The 22,424-nt window shown below is 30.2% G+C and overlaps 1 protein-coding gene across 2 annotated transcripts in view; it reads right to left on the bottom strand.

The window, feature by feature from the left end:
- Nucleotides 1-22,424, bottom strand: part of LOC107437321 (clavesin-2) — a 94,966-nt gene that overhangs the window by 15,743 nt on the left and 56,799 nt on the right. For both annotated transcript variants that reach the window (XM_043052558.2, XM_043052559.2), the window contains exons 3-5: nt 19,261-19,421; nt 16,993-17,101; nt 849-976 (exon numbers count right to left, since the gene is read on the bottom strand). In XM_043052558.2, the coding sequence (XP_042908492.1) occupies nt 849-976; nt 16,993-17,101; nt 19,261-19,420 (397 nt within the window). In that variant the 5' untranslated portion in view covers nt 19,421. The remainder of the gene's footprint in view (nt 1-848; nt 977-16,992; nt 17,102-19,260; nt 19,422-22,424) is intronic.

Raw genomic sequence — 22,424 nt, 5'->3', positions numbered from 1 at the left:
GGAAAAAAAAGGCGCGTGGTATCAGACAAATATAGAAATATAAATTTGGTNTGCAGTGAGCCGAGATTGCACCACTGTACTCCAACCTGGGTGATACAGCCAGATCTTCTCTCAAAATTATATATATATATAAAAAAAATTAAAATAAAATAAATAAAATAGAAATCTCTTAATGGGAAAACGCAAAGGTCTTCATCAGGACGCAATGCCTTACGACAGCAATCGAGGCATTTCAAAATAAAGAATAATTATCCTAAGATAAAAATCATACTCTATAATGCGTTACGTCTATGCCTCTAAAAATTTTTAAAGAAAAATGTAATTGTAATGAGTTTAGTATCAAAGAAGAAAAGCAAAAATCTAACTTACCGACATGAAGTAAAATAAAAATGCTATAAAACTAGATATACAAGGTTATTCATAATTCCCTCCGCCTGTAAACGCCATTTTTCTTTACTACAACTGGCTTCAGTTGTACATATTACTGCCATCTACCGGCAACTGCTTAAATTAAAACTTGAATACTTTCGGAATAATTTCATATGTTCTTTTTTGCCATTTTCGTCTTCGTTCTTTTACTATAACGCTTCGAAACCCGGAGGGAATTATGAATAACCCTGTACTAATAAAACACTTAACAAAATTGCTAAACAGAAAAATATTAAGTATGTGCCTTTTGCTTTATCGTATGAAATAATTGGTAAGAAAGATATGTAAAGCAAATAACATATTTCAGTGCTGCCATCTATGAAAAAAACACTTTAATAATAATAATTAATAATTGGATATATATATATATATATATATATATATATATTTGACATCATGATACTTAGAGTATACAATACCAATCTTCATAAGAAAAATGGCTCGTCCCTGAGGGTCTCTATGTGACAAATAGTTGAAAATATTGCATCGTAAAATATCTTCCATATCTTTTGGCCGTTGAAACAATCTAGGATTCTTTGATCTGTACCTAAAATAAAATTACACTTAATTTTGATTCTTTCCTTTAATAGATTCAAATAATAGCAATAGGATTTCGATACATGCTAAACGTTAAGAAAAAGAGCTGTAATAAATAATAAACAAATTAATGGCATTTGTGATTTAAATAATTTGCTATAGCTAAATTATACATTAAAAATTTATTTACCGAATTTCTCAATAATTTGCCAAATTTTGTTTTGGGCAGACGACGTTAAAGAAAATAGGGTAACTTGCCAAATTAGCAGAATTCCCGCATTTAAAAAAAGATAGTGTTTCTGACGTAAGGTTGGTCGTAGGGTCACAACATTTTAATGACAGAAAGTACCTATACGCCTTGAAAATACACGACTCATTTTACAGTCATGGAAAAGATTTCTTTTTAAGAGAAAGTGATAAGTCTTTAACTCTATGGTAATGTTCTAGCTTAGACACCCTATGTATGGCGAAAAATAGCATGTGCATACAAATTCAAACTTGTAAATTTAGCGATACATCTGATTTATACATATAAGGATAAATGCTCCACCATTTTTTTAAAATAAAGGTACCTTTTGCATGCTTGTATAATGGGCGCATTCTACCGCTGATTGAATTTTTCGGTAGACCTAATACATTCCCAAATGGTGTTCTGCGGAACCTTAGGATTCAGTGAAAAAGATAAAGGAGTTCCGAAAGTTAAGACTTTTTTTTTGATAATTTTTCTTCTTCTATTTTTACTTTTTTGAAATTTGTAATTATATTTAGATCCAATCAATTATTTATCATTAAGTGATTATTTCGATTGCATTTATGAATTAATACTTAAAGTAATATGCCAAAGAGAGCGAAAGGAAAAAAATTTCCAAAAATGATAACTGATTTTTCTTGCAAAAATTATGAAAAGGCATTTATGAAAAAACTGCAATGGCATTTCTTATTGCACTTATCAAATGAAAAAAAAAACATTTAATAAAGTAATATGTTTCCTTAATAACACTTTTAAACGTTTATAGCAGTTCTTAACTTCTCATTTTATAGCAATATTAAAACGAATTTATGGGCTCGACGAGAGTCTAGCTAAAAATGACAAGAAAAAACTTAATTTATTATTAATCATAAGAGAATGGAAAACTTTCTTTCATCTTAAATATAAAAAGTTTTAAAGTCAAAATAAAGTATTCTTTTAATGTTAATGCGTATACTGTCTTTATTTACTTTAATTACAATGTCGGGAAGAAGCTTGATTATTTAGGGTTCCGTAGCCGAAAAAACATAGGAAGGAGATGCCATCTGCTCGGAATTCTTGAAAACTTTTAAGAACTATAAACTAAAACTTACAGTTATCGTCGGTTAATTTTACGGTTAATTTTACCAACTTTTTAAAAGGCTCAATACAGTATAACTGTTTTAAAGTGGAGTTCTACAGAGGACGTTGAATTATTTAGTAGTGGATAATAAAAATCATACACAATAATAAATTGAAGTTACTAAGCCAAGAATCACACATTAAAACGCTACCACTAGTAAATATTTATCCGCACCATCTTCCCCATTAAATGGCCTAAATATCTATTTGCATAATTTACACTTGATTAGTAAATTTTATGCATTTAATAGTTGACTCTTTAAATAAAATTACTTTCAATATTTGAAAGTAATTTTTGAAATTAGTTTTTTAAACTAAAATATTTTTTAAAAAAAAAGGATCATTTGACATGTTTGCTTACAAACACAAGATATTGCAGATGACTTTTTCATAAATATCATTTGATTACACCAATAAAAATTTTTTTTAAATTTTTTGTTTTCTCTTGCAATAGTTTTTTAAGCAGATCTAGATATGCTCGCGTAGCTTATTTCCAAACTGTGATTGGATTATCTCTACAGGCGACAGTTTCCAAGCAATTCAAGAATAGTTTCCAATCCAGGATTTTTAGAAACTAACTCGAGTGAATAAAAACTGGTATTTACTTCTGTGCTAAGAAAGAAGTGGTAGGAATAAGGCCACACGACGGTGAGGTGGCTTTAATACAGGATCCAATTACCACTCTGAGGATATTTCAAATCAGCAATAGTTCACGCGAGCCGGGTGCGGAATTTCTACCAAGCAGCCATTGCTGAGACTCGAACCCGGTTCACCTCATGGTATCTCCGAAACCACAGCTGCTCAACTCGAACATTTAGACAAAAAGTAAATTAAAATTTTAATTTTAAAAAAATCAGTAACTTTTCGATCAAAGCTGATTTTAGGCTTGAAATTCGCACAACCGAATTAAGTGAGATAAATACATGTATAAGCGCAACAAAATATTTGTTCCTTAGTGTTATTCATTACTTAAGAGTGTGGTTTTACGAACCGTGCAACCAATATTCCCCTAGTGACACATACCTTTTCATAACACGCGACGATGCATATCAAATGAAATCTAAGTTGCCTTTTCCCATCGAATGTAACTCAAAGAATAAATGGCTTTGCACTAGTCCTAAAAATAACCACTCACCATGTGGCATGCAGAAGCAAGTAGCGACTCAAATTAAATAAGCGTCGGATCACTTTTTCCCAGCGCTTTTTTCGAAATCCTCTAGTGATAAACATAGATCAATGTAGCAAGAGACTCAGGATAAAAGAATTTTTACCCTTTACTTACGGCTGGTACAACTGAGGGTCCAGAATAGCAGGTGCTATCATGCGCCGTAGGCAAAAGGTTAATTAAAATGTCCAACGCCACTATTCAAAATTTTGATCCTTCAGAATCCATGAATTTATGGTTTAAAGATTCGTGTAGAGAGGGAGATTTTTTTTGCAATTCACATATTTCAAAGTTGCTGTGCATATGTTGCTGTGAAGAACCGAAATTGGTGGTTGTTGATTTCCACAGGTGAAAGTTGACAACCACATAGTCGCTTAAGTAAATGTCCAAAATATATACTACTAGGTCTGGTTAAGTGCCACTTCCCGCTTTACATATGCCTGGTATGGCCTAAATTAAAGCTTTTTTAAGGTCACGTGCCACGCCCAGTATGCCTTAACCAACGCCTCCTATAACTGAAAGTCTCCACACGCTTTTTTGTAGGTAGTCCGATCATACCACTATGAAAGTAAACCATTCAGTGAAAGAACCAATTAATATGAAATCTAGTTGAAATTAGAAAGTGGTAGCAAATATATGTCTAAAAATTTGTTTAATTTATGAATATAATTGGTTTGTGTCAACCACTACAGATTCAATTCTCAGATATATAAGATAAATTACTCTCAAGTACTTTTAAAATAGAATTTGGGTTCATGCGCACAAATGGTACACTTTTTAAATAATCTGCGCAGACTACTTATAAGAAACCGTGTGGAGGCTTTCTGATGTAGGAGGTGATGTCTTAACCCGTTACTCCGAACACTGATGTTTCTCTTAATCCATCCTCAGCAGATATTAAAATATCGAATAAATTAATATCAAATCAGACAGAACAAATATTGACATTCAACAAAGCGAGTATGAGATTATTGACATTCACCGGTGAACGTCAACATTCTCTTTAATTCGGTCGTTCACGGTGACGTATACATTAAATGTATTTTTCCACCCCAAATATTTTTACATATGGTTCTTTAAAGTCAGTATACTTAATTAAATTTTGTCACGCATTTATGTAATTTTAATCATTGAATTAACTTTTTATAATCGTAGATTATTTCTAATAGGAAATTTTTCTTTAAAAAAATTAACACCAGTTCAAGCATATTAAAAGCTTGCAATTAGTAGTCATTAACCCCTTGGGGACGGGTGATTCAGAAAAGCATTCGTGCAAAATCAGAATAAAGTTGTAATTAAATAAAAAACGGTAACTTAAATGTAGTCGTTGCTGATTTGACAGACTTACTTTGCTTTTACTTTAATTATTGTTAGTTTAAACATATATATAATCAATGTTAATTCAAAGCATAACTAAATAGTTTTATTTTGAACAAAGTAATGGTGAATTAAATAAATCAAACAATTATAACTCCGCCCACAAATAAACTGCTAAAAAAATACTTTGATTACCAGTTTTATATTTTTACCCTGATTGATACGGTCTTATGCTGTCACGTATTTGTGACAGTCGGCGCGAAAGGGTTAACTGAATGCGTCTTATCGGTATTGGCATTCTTACCAACTCTTCCGGATTTTCCGGAAGATTTCATTTTCATATTTAAAGTGGTAGTAATTATATACCATTTTTTCTTTCATAAATTTAATTTTTAAATAGTTTTGATCACCACAATTCTTGCAGAAATTAAGCACATATATTAATATGCGTTACTATCATGGTTGTCAACTTAAGTTTTCTCAAATAAAGCGCATTTGTTTGCTTAAAATTGAAGTTTTAATTCCATTTTAATACCACTGGGAAAAATGATAATGGAAAGGATTAAAAGTTGGCAGGTATGGTATTGGTCATCGACTCATTGGGTTTGGGGAAAAAGTGGCTACTAAGTCATTAGAGTCTGTCCACCTCTGGCTACTGACTGAAAATTTAAATTTTCAGGTCTGGTTTGTACCCCAATCTATAATTCTAAACGGAATAATTTAAAAATTTCAATTGGATGAAAACATTTAACACATTCACGCCGGGTATTGCTCCTGAAAGCGGGACGGAAAAGAGCAAATACTGGTAGAAGAACTATTTCAATATTAGATAATATTCGGGAGGAGTTAATCTAGTTTTAACAATAACAATTCACTGTAAGGAAATTTATCACGGCGAAGAAGCAATTCAATATAAAATTGCATCCGTTAAAAACAATTGGTAGTTATGGATTTTAATTATTCCCGGAAAAAACTAAAGAATGAAATTTATTTGTTACCAGTTTTTACTCCGGTGCCCAGCCCGATGAGACAATCTAGCGTGACCCACCGGTGGGTCACCCCGGCGTGAACGTGTTAGATATATTCTCTGTTACCGAGCCTGCTAATTGTGTTAGAAGTGGGAAATATATCAGGTACAAATCATCTATTTTCCAATTTTTATTTGCTTAACCCAGTGCTTTCCAAACTTTTTGTACCTGCGCCCCCCTCTTTGGAAAAAAAATTTGTTGTGCCCCCCTTAATTTTTCTAACAATCCAATTTCATAAACACTCATCTGATATTGTAATTTATTTAATGGGCTACAAAATAATATACAATATTATGTATAAAAATACATAAAAAATAATTATCTATTTTAAGAAATAATAATATAATGTAATAAAAACAAATCTTACAAAAGTACAAAAAATAGAATTCAACATTAATACAACATTATAAAAATTTAATGTGAAGGGTGAGCTTGTTTTTCAGCACAAATTTTGTCAAACNGAATGATTCCCTACCATTTTATTGTAAAGTGGTGGTGGATGAATTATAACTCTCTGGTTAGCTTCTGCGGTTTCGGCGAGAATTTCGTCTAGTGGTATCTAAGTTTATTCTTAAATTTATTATTTTTCGTTCTGAAAATTTCATTCAAAATTGTATTCCGCACCACTATATGAAAATGACATATAAAATCCACTTTGTTGTTGGCGCTAAACAGGCCAAACTGTGTACACTCGAGATAGTTCTCGAACGGCGTTGTATTTTCTGCTTCTATAATTTTTCACCCTCGAATATACTCGAGAACTGAAAATAACAATGTGAAAGCGAAGAAAAAAAATCTTTTTATTGATATTTACATAGGATTGTAAGCTATAACCTATATATATATGTATCAAGAATAAAATATACAGAGATGCCAACTTGTTCCGGACAGCAGATATATATTTTAAAGTGGTAGTTTATCAATTGTAATCCTTGGTTTAATAAATTCAATTTCGCAAATTTTTATCCACCACTATTTCTAAATAATTCGTAGACTTATATTATTCACCACTTTTTAGAACTTACGTCTTGTTATACATTAAAAAAGCCAGCAAAAATAGTTAAATATTTGCAAAATTTACTTTATAGTTATTTACCGTTTTTTTAATTACTTTGGCGTGTTTGGGGCAGTTGGCATCGCTGAATATAGCCTTTTTTCAAGGAACAAAAGGGCAGTATATAAAAATTGTCCACAAAAGACAATATTCTAAAGTGTGTTTTTTTGCATAAAAAAAAATTGATTTTTTTGGCCGGGTTTTTTTCCAAAATATCTGTGCGTTAAGAGGTTAACCTTTTAATTTGTTTAAAATAAAATCCTAGAGAAACTGAGAAATACAAAATAATATTAAAATGCCATTATCTTTAAAAAAATGAATCTTATAACTGTAGGCAAAACGTTTTCGATTCTCCTGAAAAGTTTTCACAAATAGCGCAATAGGTGAAATTAACTTCAATGTGTCCAACCCTTCGACTGCTTTCCTCCTTAAATCATTGGGACCGAATTCCCCCCCCCCAAGATAGCTGTTAATTCCTCTCCAAATTTGAAGGTCAAAAATTCAAATTCAAAGAGCAAAATAAAATTTTTATTTAAAGAAAGTATGTTTCTCTGTTAGATTTCATAGTTAATATCGTCTATTCTAGCTAATTAGCTTATTTGAAAAGCTTAATGGATGATCCAAGTAAATAACATTTTCAGAGATTCTTTTATCAGCGTACGAAAAAAAATTGAATCTGAGCAATTTTATAATATATTTATTAGAAAGCGGAGCTTGAAATTCTTATCCTTACTTTATTTATAACTACCAAATTTGAGATCAAAATCATTCAAGCATATTCAAAACAAATATGGATTATTTAAGTCAAAATTAAAGAGAGAGCAAAAAATTCTGTTTTATTAATTATACCCATATCGATGCGTCAGCCTAATGTTTCTTTTTTCATGATTAAAAGGTATCCCTAAAAATGTCCTACCTGCTCAACTCTTCTTGTAAGGTTAGGCCCACGAACCATTAACCCTTTGGGGCCGACTGTCACAAATACGTGACAGCATAAAACCGTATCAATCAGATTAAAAATATAAAACTGGTAATCAAAGTATTTCTTTAGCAGTTTATTTGTGGGCGGAGTAATAATTGTTTGATTTATTTAATTCACCATTACTTTGTTCAAAATAAAACTATTTAGTTATACTTTGAATTAACATTGATTATATATATGTTTAAACTAACAATAATTAAATTAAAAGCAAAGTAAGTCTATCAAATTAGCAACGACTACATTTAAGTTACCGTTTTTTATTTAATTACGACTTGATTCTGATTTTGTACGAATGCTTTTCTGAATCACCCGTCCCCAAAGGGTTAAAATTGAGTCTTAATGCATAAAAATTCGATTATTAGATCAGAAATTAGTCAGAATGTTAAATTTTTTAGGGCATAGTATATGATTTGATGGTGAAGTTTATTCAATAAGTAATTTCATTTCCGGGATCTCTTCTCTGAAAGAATTATACTGGTAATTGCACTCACCATAAATTATTAATAATCTAAATACATATAATTTGATCTGGCATTAATGTTATAAAACTAAAGGCAGACCAACACTAGAAAATTTCATAATAGTCTAAACTTAGAAGTCCGGCCATTTTTAGTGACAACAAGTGATTTTAAAGCCACAATTAGACGTTGCTATTTCCGCAACCTAGAGTCTGATACGGGTTATTACATCTACCAGCACAATTACATGCTAGAGATATTTAAAAATAAAGATTTTAAAGACCACACTTCTGAAACGAAGGTAAAATATTGCAACTATAAGTACTTCTATAGCTATTTAATAGTGGTAGCTAACCATTATTTATTTTTATTTTTTGGTCATAAAAAGTTTAAAAGAATTTAATTCCGTTCTAGTTACTTGCATAAATTTTTTTCGTGCTTGCCAAAACTGTGAACGTTTACACTTTTTAAGGAATTATACTTTTTGATTCATTAGCTTAGCTATCAATAATAAAACGATTGAAACCTGAAACGATCACAATCATTGCAATAGCCACAAATATTTTGCTTCTGCTAAAAATGCTGTCATTTTTCTATTACTCTTCCATTACTCAGAAGAAAACTGAAAAGTCTTGAAAACAGGGAATTTTTTTAGAACATGAAAAAAACGTGTGCTTTTGCTTGTTTTAAAATTTGATCTATGATTATACTGACCACCATGGCACATATGCAATTCAAGCTGTTATAAAAGTTCAGTTTTGTATATAAAAGTTCAGCGCATAGTATATGATTTGATGGTGAAGTTTATCCAATAAGTAATTTCATTTCCGGGATCTCATTTCTAAAAGAATTATGGTTACTTTATTAATTCCTTACTGAAATTTTTTCTTGGAGGAATAACGCAATTGCACTCACCGTGAATTATTATTAATCTAAATACTTATAATTTCATCTGGAATTACTATTATAAAACTAAAGGGAAGCCAACACTAGAAAATTTGATAATAGTATAAACTCAGAAGTCCGACCATTTTTAGTGACAGCAAGTGATTTTTAAGTCACAATTAGACGTTGCTATTTCCGCAACCTAAAGTCTGATACGGATTATTACATCTACCAGCACAATTACATGCTAGAAATGGTTAAAAATAAAGATCTTAATGAAGGCACATTCGAAATGAAGGTAAAATATTGTAACTATAATTACTTCTATAGCTATTTAATAGTGGTTGCTAACTATTATTTTGTGCTTGCCAAAACTGTGAACTTTTACGCTTTTTAAGGAATTATACTTTTTCATTTATTAGCTTAGCTATCAATAAAATAAAAAAACATTGATACCTGGAACGAACACAATCATTGCAGTAGCCACAAATATTTTACTTCTGTTAAAAAATACTGCTATTTTTCTATTACTCAGAAGAAAACTGAAAAGTCTTGAAAACTGGGAATTTTTTAAAGATTTAACTTTTTAAAACGTGAAAAAATGTATGCCTTTTCTTGTTTTAAAATTCGATCTATGAATATACTGATCACCATGACACATATGCAATTCAAACGGATATAAAAGTTCAGATCATCACGAGGTCATACTTTTAGTGTCAGAAAAATTAAAATAAATAATCTGCAAACTATAATCATGTTAGCCAACTTATATGCTTTTGAAAGAGGTTAAGTAATCTCATTTCTAAAAGAATTATGCTGGTAATTGCACTCACCATAAATTATTAATAATCTAAATACATATAATTTGATCTGGAATTAATATTTTAAAACTAAAGGCAGACCAACACTAGAAAATTTCATAATAGTCTGAACTTTGAAGTCCAACCATTTTCCCCAACAAGAGCTACTGCCACAACCTAAAGGCTTAAATGGGTTATTACATCTACCAGCACAATTACATGCTAGCGATGATTGAAAAAGGTGATTTCCGAGAAGATATTTACGAAGAGTAGATAAAACTTTCTAATTATATTTACTTCTACAGCGATTTAATAGTGGTAGCTAAGTATTATTTATTATTTTTTTTCTTCGGTCATAAAAAGTTTAAAATAATTTATTTCCGTTCTAGTTACTTGCTTAAATTTTTTTCCTGCTTGCCAAAACTGTGAACTTTAACGCTTTTTAAGGAATTATACTTTTTGATTTATTAGCTATCAATAAAAAAAAATATTGATACCTGAAACGATCACAATCATTGCCCATAGTCACAAATATTTTGCTTCTGTTAAAAATGCTGTTATTTTTCTATTACTCTCCCATTACTCAGAAGAAAACTGAAAAGTCTTAAAAACAGGTAATTTTTTTAAAACATGAAAAAAATGTGTGTTTTACTTGTTTTAAAATTTGATCTATGATTATACTGACCACCATGACACATATGCAGTTCAAGCGGATATGAAAGTTCAGTTTTGTATATAAAAGTTCAGCGCATTGTATATGATTCGATGGTGAAGTTTATCCAATAAGTAATTTCATTTCCGGGATCTCATTTCTACAAGAATTAAGGTTACTTTATTATTTCATTGATGAAATTTTTTCTTGGAGGAACAACACAATTGCACTCACCGTTAATTATTATTAATCTAAATACTTATAATTTGATCTGGAATTACTATTATAAAACTATAAAAAGAGGCCAACAATAGAAAATTTCATAATAGTATAAACTTTGAAGTCCGACAATTTTTCCCAAAAAGTGATTTTTACGTCACAATTAGATGTTGCTATTTCCACAACCAAAAGTCTAAAATGGGTTTTTAGCGCATAGTATATGACTTGATGGAGAGGTTTATCCATTAAACCTTCCGTTAGTCGCGCGCACCTCACAGGTGCATCCCTACTGCACTTCCACCTCCTTTGCCGTCAATAGATTTTTCCGGGGGTCGAGCCTAATGTTATGTTCCTAACTTTGGATTACTCAAATGTCCGTGTAAAACCGACCTTAGAACATGTCGATGGAGAGTTGGAACCGCTCAAATCACCCCTCTGCAGCGCGACCATTGACGCAAGTATTATGGATATAATATGTTTATGAATTAAATATATATATTTTATCTCATTTTCTGTCCTACTCAACGTGGCAGGTATAAATGGTCAAGATATATACACATAAAATGGTTACGGAGTAAAAAACCGCAGAACCTTCTAGCGTCAATTGGTTGAACATCTTGTGATGGAGGAAGAGATCCGACGCGGGAGCAAGAAAAATTTATCTTCGGTACTTCGCTAAATAAGTTTTTTGATATTTATCTCTCTAAAGAGTCTTAAATTGGTAACAATTAACTATTTAAACTAGACTAAATTTCATTTGGCTTTCAAAAAATCTGAAACACCTAATAGGTGCAACGCGATTAACCATGTCGGAAACAAGTGCGCGACTAACGGAAGGTTAAGTAATTTCATTTTCGGGATCTCATTTCTACAAGAATTATACTGGTAATTGCAGTCATCATAAATTATTAATAATCTAAATACACATAATTTGATCTGGAATTAATATTTTAAAATTAAAGGCATACCAACACTAGAAAATTTCCTAATAGTCTAACCTTAGAAATCCGACTATTTTCCCCAGCAAGTGATTTTTACGTCACAATTAAATGTTGCTATTTCCGCAACCTAAAGTCTGATATGGGTTATTACATCTACCAGCACAATTACATGCTAGAAATGGTTAAAAATAAAGATTTGAATGAAAGCACTTTTGAAATGACTTACTTTACTTACTTTACTTTATTTATAAAAAATTGGGCACCTGGGCCGCGCAGCGCCCCCTGTCCCATACATCTAGAAATTTACATAAGTTTAAAGTGATAACATTTTGAGTTTAGCAGTCGATGTGGTTGCCAATACAAAATTACAAGCATTTTGCTTGGGTAAATAAACATTTGAATAACGAAACTAAATTTACACATATAAATATAAGCATATAAATATAAACATAATTTGAAAAACTTTTGAAATGAAGGTAAAATATTGTAACTATAATTACTTCTATAGTGATTTAATAGTGGTAGCTAACTATTATTATTTTTTTTTTGTCATAAAAAGTTTGAAATAATCCCTCTCCGTTCTAGTTACTTGCTTAAATTTTTTTTGTGCTTGCCAAAACTGTGAACTTTTACGCTTTTTAAGGAATTATACCTTTTGATTTATTAGCTATCAATAAAAATTAAAAAAAACTTTGATACTGAAACGATCACAATCATTGCAGTAGTAACAAATATTTTACTTCTGTTAAAAATACTGCTATTTTTCTATTACTCAGAAGAAAACTGAAAAGTCTTGAAAACTGGGAATTTTTTAAAGATTTAACTTTTTAAAACGTGAAAAAATGTATGCCTTTTCTTGTTTTAAAATTCGATCTATGAATATACTGATCACCATGACACATATGCAATTCAAATGGATATAAAAGTTCAGATCATCACGAGGTCATTTTTTTAGTGTCAGAAAAATTGAAATAAATAATCTGCAAACTATAATCATGCCTACCAACTTTTATGCTTTTGAAAGAGGTGTTTTTTTTAGTGGAAGGGCAAAGCCAATTAAATTGAAATTGTATTTTGGTGTTTCGTAAAGATATTGCGAACAATTAATACAGGAGAGTCAACTGCTGTGCTTTCTGTAAAAGTTGTAATAAATTCATAGAGAATTAAGTAGTGAAACTTAGAATAAGGTTAATTACGATCACTCTTTAAAATTGTCACCACGGGATTATTGCAAAAAAGTTGCATTTTATAAGATACTTTGAAATTTTGATTTGTAGTAGTGAAAAAATTACCTACAATGGAAATTACTGAACTGAAAACAACTTAAATATCGTTTCCAAAAGGGATGCCAACTGCTCCGGATTCGACATAATAGTTTAAAAAATCTGTAGAGAACTACGAAGTGAAATTTGCATTTTTTTTTTTTTTTTTTATTTCTGTCCATTCGTCTGTNTGCATTTTTTTTTTTTTTTGGTTAATTTCGGTAACTTTTTAAAAGAATCAACACGGTTTAACTGTAATAAAGTGGCTTATCACATAAGCTATATTTATTTAAAAGCAGTAAATGCTTAAAATCTTTAATGTAATCGTATTTTGCGAGGTACCTGCCTTGCGGTACTTGTCTCTTCATCGAAAAATATTTGCCTACAGGCATATTCATCTGCTGTCCGGAGCAAGTTGTCATCTCTACACCAGTAGAAAATCTTATTTTGCAAAGCGGATTAGGTCATCACCTCCTACATCAAGAAGCCTCCACACGGTCTTTTATAAGTAGTCCGCGCAGACTGTATAAAAAGTGAACCAGTTGTTCGCATGAACCCAAAGCCTCTTATAAAAGTAATACAGAGTGAGGATGAGGTAGCTTCTCAAATAACGAAATAAATTATTACAGAGATTCGTATTANCGCAGACTGTTTAAAAAGTGAACCAGTTGTTCGCATGAACCCAAAACCCTTTATTAAAGTAAATGAGAGAAATTTATCATATATATTTGAGAATTGAATCTGTAGTGGTTGACAAGTGAATAAGACAAACCAGTAATATTCATAAATAAAGTAAATTTTTAGTCATATATTTACTTCTACTTCAGAGATGCCAACTGCTCCGGACACGCTAAAATATGTACTTATAAAAACGGTAAGTAAATACAAAGTAAATTTTGCAAATATTTGACTATTTCTACTTGCTTTTTAATGGGTACAACATAACATAAGTACTATAAAATGGTGAATTATATAAGCCTGCGAATTATTTAGAAATAGTGGTGGATAACAATCTACTAAATTGAATTTATTAATCCAAGAGTCACAATTGATAAACTACCACTTTAAATTATATATTTGCTGTCCGGAGCAAGTTAGCATCTCTGCCACTTTCTTATTTTAATTATATTTTGTATTAAATGACTCGTTCAGGAAGTGGATATCCTTCACAGTGGTCTGATCGGACTACCTATGAAAAACCGTGTGGAGGTTTTCAGTTATAAGAGGCGTTGGTTAGGTTAGAGTTAGCATACCCTCCAACTTATGAGGATTTTGAAAATAATTCTTTCTAGTGGTAGCGAACCAAAGTAGAAATTTTTAAAGCAAATGGATCTCTCATAAAACTTTTATCAGAACTTAAGAATCTAGCCATATGGCCTGCACTTTTATAAGTAATAGTGGACAAGTTACGCTAAAATTAATTTTTTTTTAAATATTAAGACATTAATTTTGCTACCGTCTGAAAAGAAGATTTCTGAAACTACGGAAATTCCGTAGCAGTTGGAGGGTATGGGTTAGCATTTGTATTAATGACACTATCAGGTTGCAAGCAAAAGCCTATTGTATATGCGTTTAAATTACTCAAATGTATAATGGTAATTAAAATCATTGTAAACTGTATTTATTTAATGAAGAATAATAGATGTGATTCAATAGATTTTCTACATTATTAATTATAAAAATAAAATCTTCGCGGAAAATCGGAAGAGTCGGCAAATATGTATAATTTATCCTAAATGGATTGATAATTTTTGTATGTAATGTACAGTGCCAACGACTCCTATAACTGAAAGCCTCCACACGGTATTTAATAGGTACTCCGAGCAGACAACGGTTCCTATAACTGAAAGTCTCCACACGGTTTCTTATAAGTAGTCCGATCAGAGCACTGTGAAGGATATCCACTTTCAGATCGAGTCACTTAATACAAAATCTAGTTAAAATAAGAAAGTGGTAGCAAACATATGACTAAAAATTTGTTTTAGTTATGAATATTATTGGTTTACCTTATTCACTTGTCAACCACTGCAGATTCAATTCTCAAATATATATGATGAATTTCTCTCAATTACTTTTGTAAAAGGTTTTGGGTTCGTGCGCACAACTGGTTCAATTTTTAAATAGTCTGCGAGGACTACTTATAAAAGATCGTGTGGAGGCTTTTTGATGTAGGAGGTGATGACAGTGCACAGAAAAAAAAAGGGGGGGGGCAACGGGACACCCTAAAATAATTTCGGATCATCGGATTTTCACGTGCTAGGACTCAATCTTCATGCCTTGATGGGCTGACCTCAAATATGCTTATTAATTAAAGCTGATGGTATTTTTAGTTTCGAAATCATGCACAAAAACGTACTTTTTATGAACAAACATACCTTTATTTTTTCTGAAGGATAGGTTCTTCGTAATTTCAAAATAACCACAATCTGGGATATATTGTCCAAATAGTTGAGTCAGGAGTTCGGCCCAAAGTGTTGGTCCATTTAATGTTAATTTAGCTTTTTACATATTTCGCCAACGTTTAAAGCGAATCAAACATTTTTGTAAGCAATCATAAAATTCGTTTATTCGTGGTTAATTACATGCAAAAAATAATTTTTAGTAATTATTTATCATTATTTTATTTATTGATCATCGAATAGTTTTTGAAGGTTTTCAAGTTTTCACATTACTTTAAAGAGTAAAATTTTACAAGGCAAAATACTAAGTTTGAACGAAATTGGTCGAATGGTTCCTGAGAAATCGGTTTTTTTTTTTCAAAAATTTAATGTTGCATTATATTTAAGGTCACCGATTTAAATCATTAAGATTGAGTCTTAGCACGTGAAAATCCAATCACTAAATCAAATATTATTCAAGCTGTTCCATTTTTTATTTATCTTTTTTATTATTTTTATTTATTTATTTAATTTGTTCACAGACAGTTTCTGTTGTTTGTAGAATTTTAAGAAACATTCTTTCTTGTGTTCAAGAAATTGAAATTACTTTGATAACTGCGAGCAGAAAATTTCTTTACCCAGAGTGTGGCAGTCTGGGGCTCTGAAGCAATATCTGATATTCTTGAGATTTGAGAGCAGCGTGTACTTATATTAAATGCTAGCAAGCGATTTGTTCAGAAGGAATAAAACAGTCCTTAATTTTACTATTTTTTGTTTTCTTAACATTTTAAATTCTTAACATTTCAACTCTTAACATTCAAGTTCTTAACATTTCAAATGTAAAAATAGACACTTTGACATGCATATGGGACTTGTTCTTTTAATTTCCCAATCTTTGCCATTTATTTCTAGTAAAGGTAATTTAAAGTATTTTTGAAATTGAAATTGTTTTATGAATAGTAATTGATATAAGAAAAAAAAACTCATTTAGCTTACAAAAATGCCATTTTTTTGGTGGTAAATGTTTTTAACATGACCAACTAGGAACTTATTGACTTTTATTTTTCTTTATTTATAAAATAAATTTTATAAATGCTGCAAACTTCAAAAGGAATTATGTATTTTGTAACTTTTATACGTTTTTTCAAACTAAGAAATAGTTAGCAATTTTATTCAAACGCACTTCAAGAAAGCTGAAGTTATTAACAAATGGAAACCTAAATTAAAAGTGGTGGTAAGTATACTTCCCACGGCCTTCGAAAGGGTTAAACAAGAAACGAATTTTTATTTTGGGGTATTCCAATATCACAGGTAGAAAAAAAGATTTAAATCAAGTAAATTTCTTTGTGCTTCTGGTTGAGATTACTAAGTTGACGAATTTTTACTTCCAAGTTAAAATTTTAAAAATATAGGAAGGACTTCACGTATTAGTTATTTTCAATAAAATATAAGTGACTTAGAAGTATTTTTATGAAATTCGCAAACTAGTTTCAACTAATGAAGAAGAAAAAAATACCTGTAATGGTCTTTAACTAAATTGGCAGCTCTTTCATCGTTGAATTTTCTTGCTCTTAAAAAACGAACTAGAAACTCTTCATCTGTTCTTGTATTTAGATCCTTTTCTTCTGTTAAAAAAACAAATAAATAAAAACAGAAAACTTTATATGTTTCTTACATTTGCTTTATTGTTTCTACATACATACAGGAATTTGACAAAAATATGGAAAATCAATCCATGAAAAAAATTTTTTAGTTAACAGCAAATGTTTCGGAAGATTTTGCATGGAAAAATTGTTGGCAAAATTCTAAAGATCATGCTTGAAGCTTTGAGAAGTGGTGTCATTTTTACCCCTGTAAAATTTGCATTGATCAAAATGAGCCTGGACTTGCATTGACTAAAATCGAGCTTCGTTGTTTGTTTACAATTGTATACTCATTTAACGTGACGTTTAATGTTATATTTCTTGCATATTGTATTAATGTTATATCTTTACCGATGATATTCCCGCTATATGGTACACAGACCTACACATTTTTTATTTTAATATAAGTACAGATTAGTATAGATAAATACTAGTGAGCATTTTTTTTCTGTAGAGTAGCGTGAAATTTTTGTACGGATTTCGCGTTTTCGCGTCGCTGATTTCAATTCTGACTTTGGTTTCTTTCGGAAAGCTAAAATTTTTGTGCAATTAAGTAATATATTTTTAACCAGGATTTTTTTAAAATTCATTCGAGTGAATTCTAATTGGCCCAACTTCTTTGCAACCTAGGGAGTGGTAAAAAGTGGGTGATAATACCTTTCAGTTTATGATGTTATACAATAAGTTCATACTTTTTTGGTGTTTGGCGTAATTTTCAAAGCCGACAAGTGTTTAAGCACATAAATCTATAAATTCTTTATTAACTTGCAAATTCAGACATAAAATAAAATAAACTAGAACTATCATTTTGAAAAGAAATCAGGTGAAAATGGTGACTGCTCAATGTATTCTTTTTGGATAGGTAGAAAACTTAAAGCGATCCAGTTTTTCTCACAAGAAATCCAGTTTGTTGGGCTGTCGTCAGCATAAAATTAATAAAAATTAAAAATTGAAGGCGGAATAACACTGAATTGGAAACTACTTCGCTTTTTGCAAAAGGTTTTATTAATTTGTTGCGAATAAAAAAAATAAAAATTTCGGAATAAAGGATAATTTTGTCTACTTTTTTAATCAACATTACGAAGGAAGAAAAAGATACAGCTAAGTTAAATTTCATTTGAAATTTGGAATTTTTTTAAAATTAGTGATGGAAAGATGACTTAGAATCGATTTTACTTAACACAAAATAATTTAAAACTTCGCTAGTGCTAACAATATTATTTTTTTACAAAGTTCAGCATTACATCTCTGAATTGTAAAACATTGTTAAGAATTAAAGTTTTGCCCTAATACTAAAAAATCTCATTCGTGAAAAACAATCCACTAATTTTTATAGTAACTAAAAAATTCATGGGAATCTAAAGAAAAACAAAAGATTAAATGCAATGGTAACCAAGTGATTTAGCTTAACTTTTATTCCTTTAAAATCTAGAACTAATTCTGAGCATAATAAAACATTGTATTGCGTGTAATACAATGTTTTATTATGCACAGATTTAGTTATAAAATCCGTGCATAATAAAACATTCAGATTAATAAAACATTTTGAAGTCTCTCAATTTGAAAGTTTTTAATTTAGACTCAAAACCGAGGACTTTGACTGGAAATGCTTCTATCCGTAAACTAGACTGAAAGTGTTCCGACTGTACATAGTCCAGTCACCTTTGGATGGATTTCAAAAACAATAAAAATCAAAAACAAAAAAAAAAAAAAGAATGCAAGGATCATTTTCATTAATGCTAAATTCTGTTCATTAATCCGGTTTTCTCATGACGTCATCACATTTCTTCACACATCGTTCTCAGCATTTCCACAACAACAACAAAAATGACACTAACAAAAACTAAAATCGTTTGAGAAAAACCATGTAACTTTAATAACATTTTGAGGTCAGTGGAGGTAACCCCTAAGAACGACCAACCTCCATTAACGACCATTTTTATCGTGGATCAGAGAGTGGTCGCTAATGAGAGGTTTCACTGTACCTGAAAGTAATGATGAGCAAAATCACTTAAAAGTTACTATTAAACGGAAAATACGACATTAAACCCTTAGTTTCGCTATCACTAGAAAAAAAAAGGTTTTCTCAAAGCGGAGCAAGTTTGAAAAGTTGTAAATTTATTGATCAAAAGCTCTCTTACTTGATAAATATTTTCTCACTCTATCAACATGTTTCCTCCTCTCTTCTGGTCTTTCATTTAGTTCTTGTTTAGCCTTGCGGAGATCTTCTTTGGTTATGGTGGTGTCTAGGAGGGGCCTATAAACAGCGCCATCAACTTTTATCGTCCGAGCACTGTCCATTCTAAAATTAAAAAGAAAGTGAGTTTTTGTGTGATTTTTCAAAGTAAAAACACGTGTCTTACAAAAATCGACCTGCTACAAAGGATTCATTCAATACTTCATGTTCATGGCATGTTCCAGGTTGGCAATAAAAAGTAGGACGCGATAACCAAACTATTAAGTGCATTAAGGATTCGTTCACTACTTTATTTTCATGGCATGTCCCACGTTGGAAACAAAAAGTAACACGCGGTAACCAAACTATTAAGCGCTTTAAGGATTCATTCCATACTTCATTTCCATGGCATGTTCCAGGTTGGCAACAAAAAGTAATACAAATTGACAAACTATTAAGTGCATTGAGGATTCATTCAATACTTCATTTTCATGGAATGTCTCAGGTTGGCAACAAAAAGTAACAGAGAACTAAACTATTGTGTTAGCAATTTATTTGTAAATTGCAGTAACAATTATTCAACACTGGCTATTCCAAATGAAAATGTTGCGAAAATCCCAACAGCAGATTTAGATAACATATTTTTAAATTAAAGCGAGAGATTAAGCCAAAATGTATCATATTAGTAGGACTGACAACTTTCTATGCTTTTAGGGAATATTTTTTTCTAGTGGCAGTTTTAATGTGTGTTCAGTGTTTGGCAAGAATTAAAGTTAATTTTCACACCACTACACGTAAACGATTCAAAAGTTCATATAAATGCCACCACTTTGTTCCAGATCACTTTAGGAGAGACTCTTAAAATGTTGTTGAAATTGTCTAAATTCTGAAAGTATTAATTGCTCAACAATTCATAAAAAATTTAGCAAAAAGCGTACTAGTAGGCAGTTTTTGCATTAGTCATACGCACATATTTTTGCTAACACTTTTTAATTTTTTCCATTGATTAACGCTTCACTGCTTCCGCTTAACGTGTCAACTCGTTGAAGAATTTATAAGCAGAGTTTATGTCTATAAGAAATATTTAGAAGCAAAAGGGTAATATTAACACGTTCAGGCCAGGGTGACGTTAGATTGTATCATCTTGGCNTAATAAAATTAGTTATTTTAAATATATATATGCATGTATTCAAAATAACTAATTTTATTTATTTTTTATTTTTAACGTTTTTTTATGTACTGTTTTTTTTCCTGCATAATTCTATAAATCATGACCAAATCGTAATAATAGTATTTCAAACTATCAAGCTAGATAGCTTGAAAATTTCAAAAAAAAAAAAAAAATTATAACTGTAACATCTATTTTTGATAGTTATATTATTTATGATTACACACTCTGAATTATATAAAGTTCAAGTCATTAGAAATAGAGACGCACATGAAAAATTTTAACCTAGAAAAATATAATTTAATATAATTTTATAATTTTTATAATAATAATATAATAATAAAAATTAATAAATAAATATGGTTTTTGTAATTTTCTTACAAAATTTAATTATTTTGTTTGAATGATTTTAAATATCATCGCTTGTAAAAATTGTGTTTCATTAGCGCTGATAGGTATAACCTTAATAGATTTAAGTGAGAATGCTACAGAAACAGATCAAAATAAATATTTTTTTCCTTTTTTAATTAAAGGAAATATATGTTTATTGGGAAATTGTTTTCAAAATTTCGGTAACTTTTCTTCAGAATTTTTTTTTTTTTTTTTTAAATTTTTAGTTTGATCATGAATTTTCAATAATTTTTTAGAGTTCAAGCCTAGGCCTACATGAGTAAAGAGTATGATCATAATTAGTATTTTTATTATTTTAGGTCAGTATTTACTATCTCAATAATCTTTGGAAAAAAAATACTAAAAAACGAAATAATAAATGCCAAAGTGAAAATAAACGTGCAAAACTTTACGAGAAGCTGAATTATTACTCCATAAATTTAACAAAAAATATTTTAGTGCTGCCATCTAGAGTGATAAATATTGACTATTAGAACAAGTTTAATGCTTTGAACAAACAGTTTTAGTGCTGCCATCTACTGAAATCAGGAGGCTTTTAAATAAAATATTTATTCATCATAGGAAAGAGTAATACTTAGCACTACGTACAGTAAAGCAAAAAACAGCGTGAATAAAGCAGAAAGAAAGTGTACACTTTGACGCACTTTAGTTATAGTTAAAGCTATACAATTGACCTACAGTTACAGTTAAAGCTATACATATAATAACAGGTGATCTCCGAAGCTGGGATTCAACCAGTTCTATTATGTAACAAGCTTTACTTTATGCATTTCCGAGGAAGGGAAAATATTTTCGCACGCTTCAGAATTGGTTTTTATTTATGTTAAGAGCAAGACTTTTTTATGAGTATTGTGTTAACATTTTGGTCTTACTCTCGCTTAACAGTTAACTCAGCTGTGTCTCAAAAAGAAAAAAAATTAGCTAGTTTTCCATTTGCAGGGATACCACAGAGACGACTAAAAATGTAAGAAACGGTAGACACTCAATTCTATCCATATTTAATTAATCAATCGTAACTGCCACTATGACTTAGATTATAAATTATTCATATTTAACCCTAAATGTACCAACACTTCATGTATACCTATTTCTACCATAATCGGTCAAATGACCGGACTTAATGTTTCTTGATTGAATGTATGAAATATGGATGCTAGGAAGAAAATAACCAAAAAAAACTTTATTATAATTAAACAAAATTTCAGATTGCTAATTTTTATGTATTACAAACACAAAGAATAAGAATTTTTAATTCACTGCTCAAAGCATTTTGTACGTATACAAGGGTTTCCATTGTACATTTTCCGCAAACATATTTCTTCTAATTATTATTATTTCAATAATTATTATAATTATTCTTATAATTATTATAATAATATATAATAATTATAATTATTCTTATAATTATAATAATATATAATAATTATAATAATTCTTATAATTATATTAATATATAATAATTATAATTATTCTTATAATTATAATTATTATATATTACTAGGAGGCTTCGCCCCCTGCTCGCTGGCGCTCACCAACCCCCGGAACTGCTT

Source organism: Parasteatoda tepidariorum, chromosome 9, assembly GCF_043381705.1.
Source record: "Parasteatoda tepidariorum isolate YZ-2023 chromosome 9, CAS_Ptep_4.0, whole genome shotgun sequence".
NCBI classification, from domain to species: Eukaryota; Metazoa; Arthropoda; class Arachnida; order Araneae; family Theridiidae; genus Parasteatoda; species Parasteatoda tepidariorum.
The sequence above is the reverse complement of the archived record's forward strand: the minus strand, read 5'-3'. Positions and strand labels throughout refer to the sequence as shown.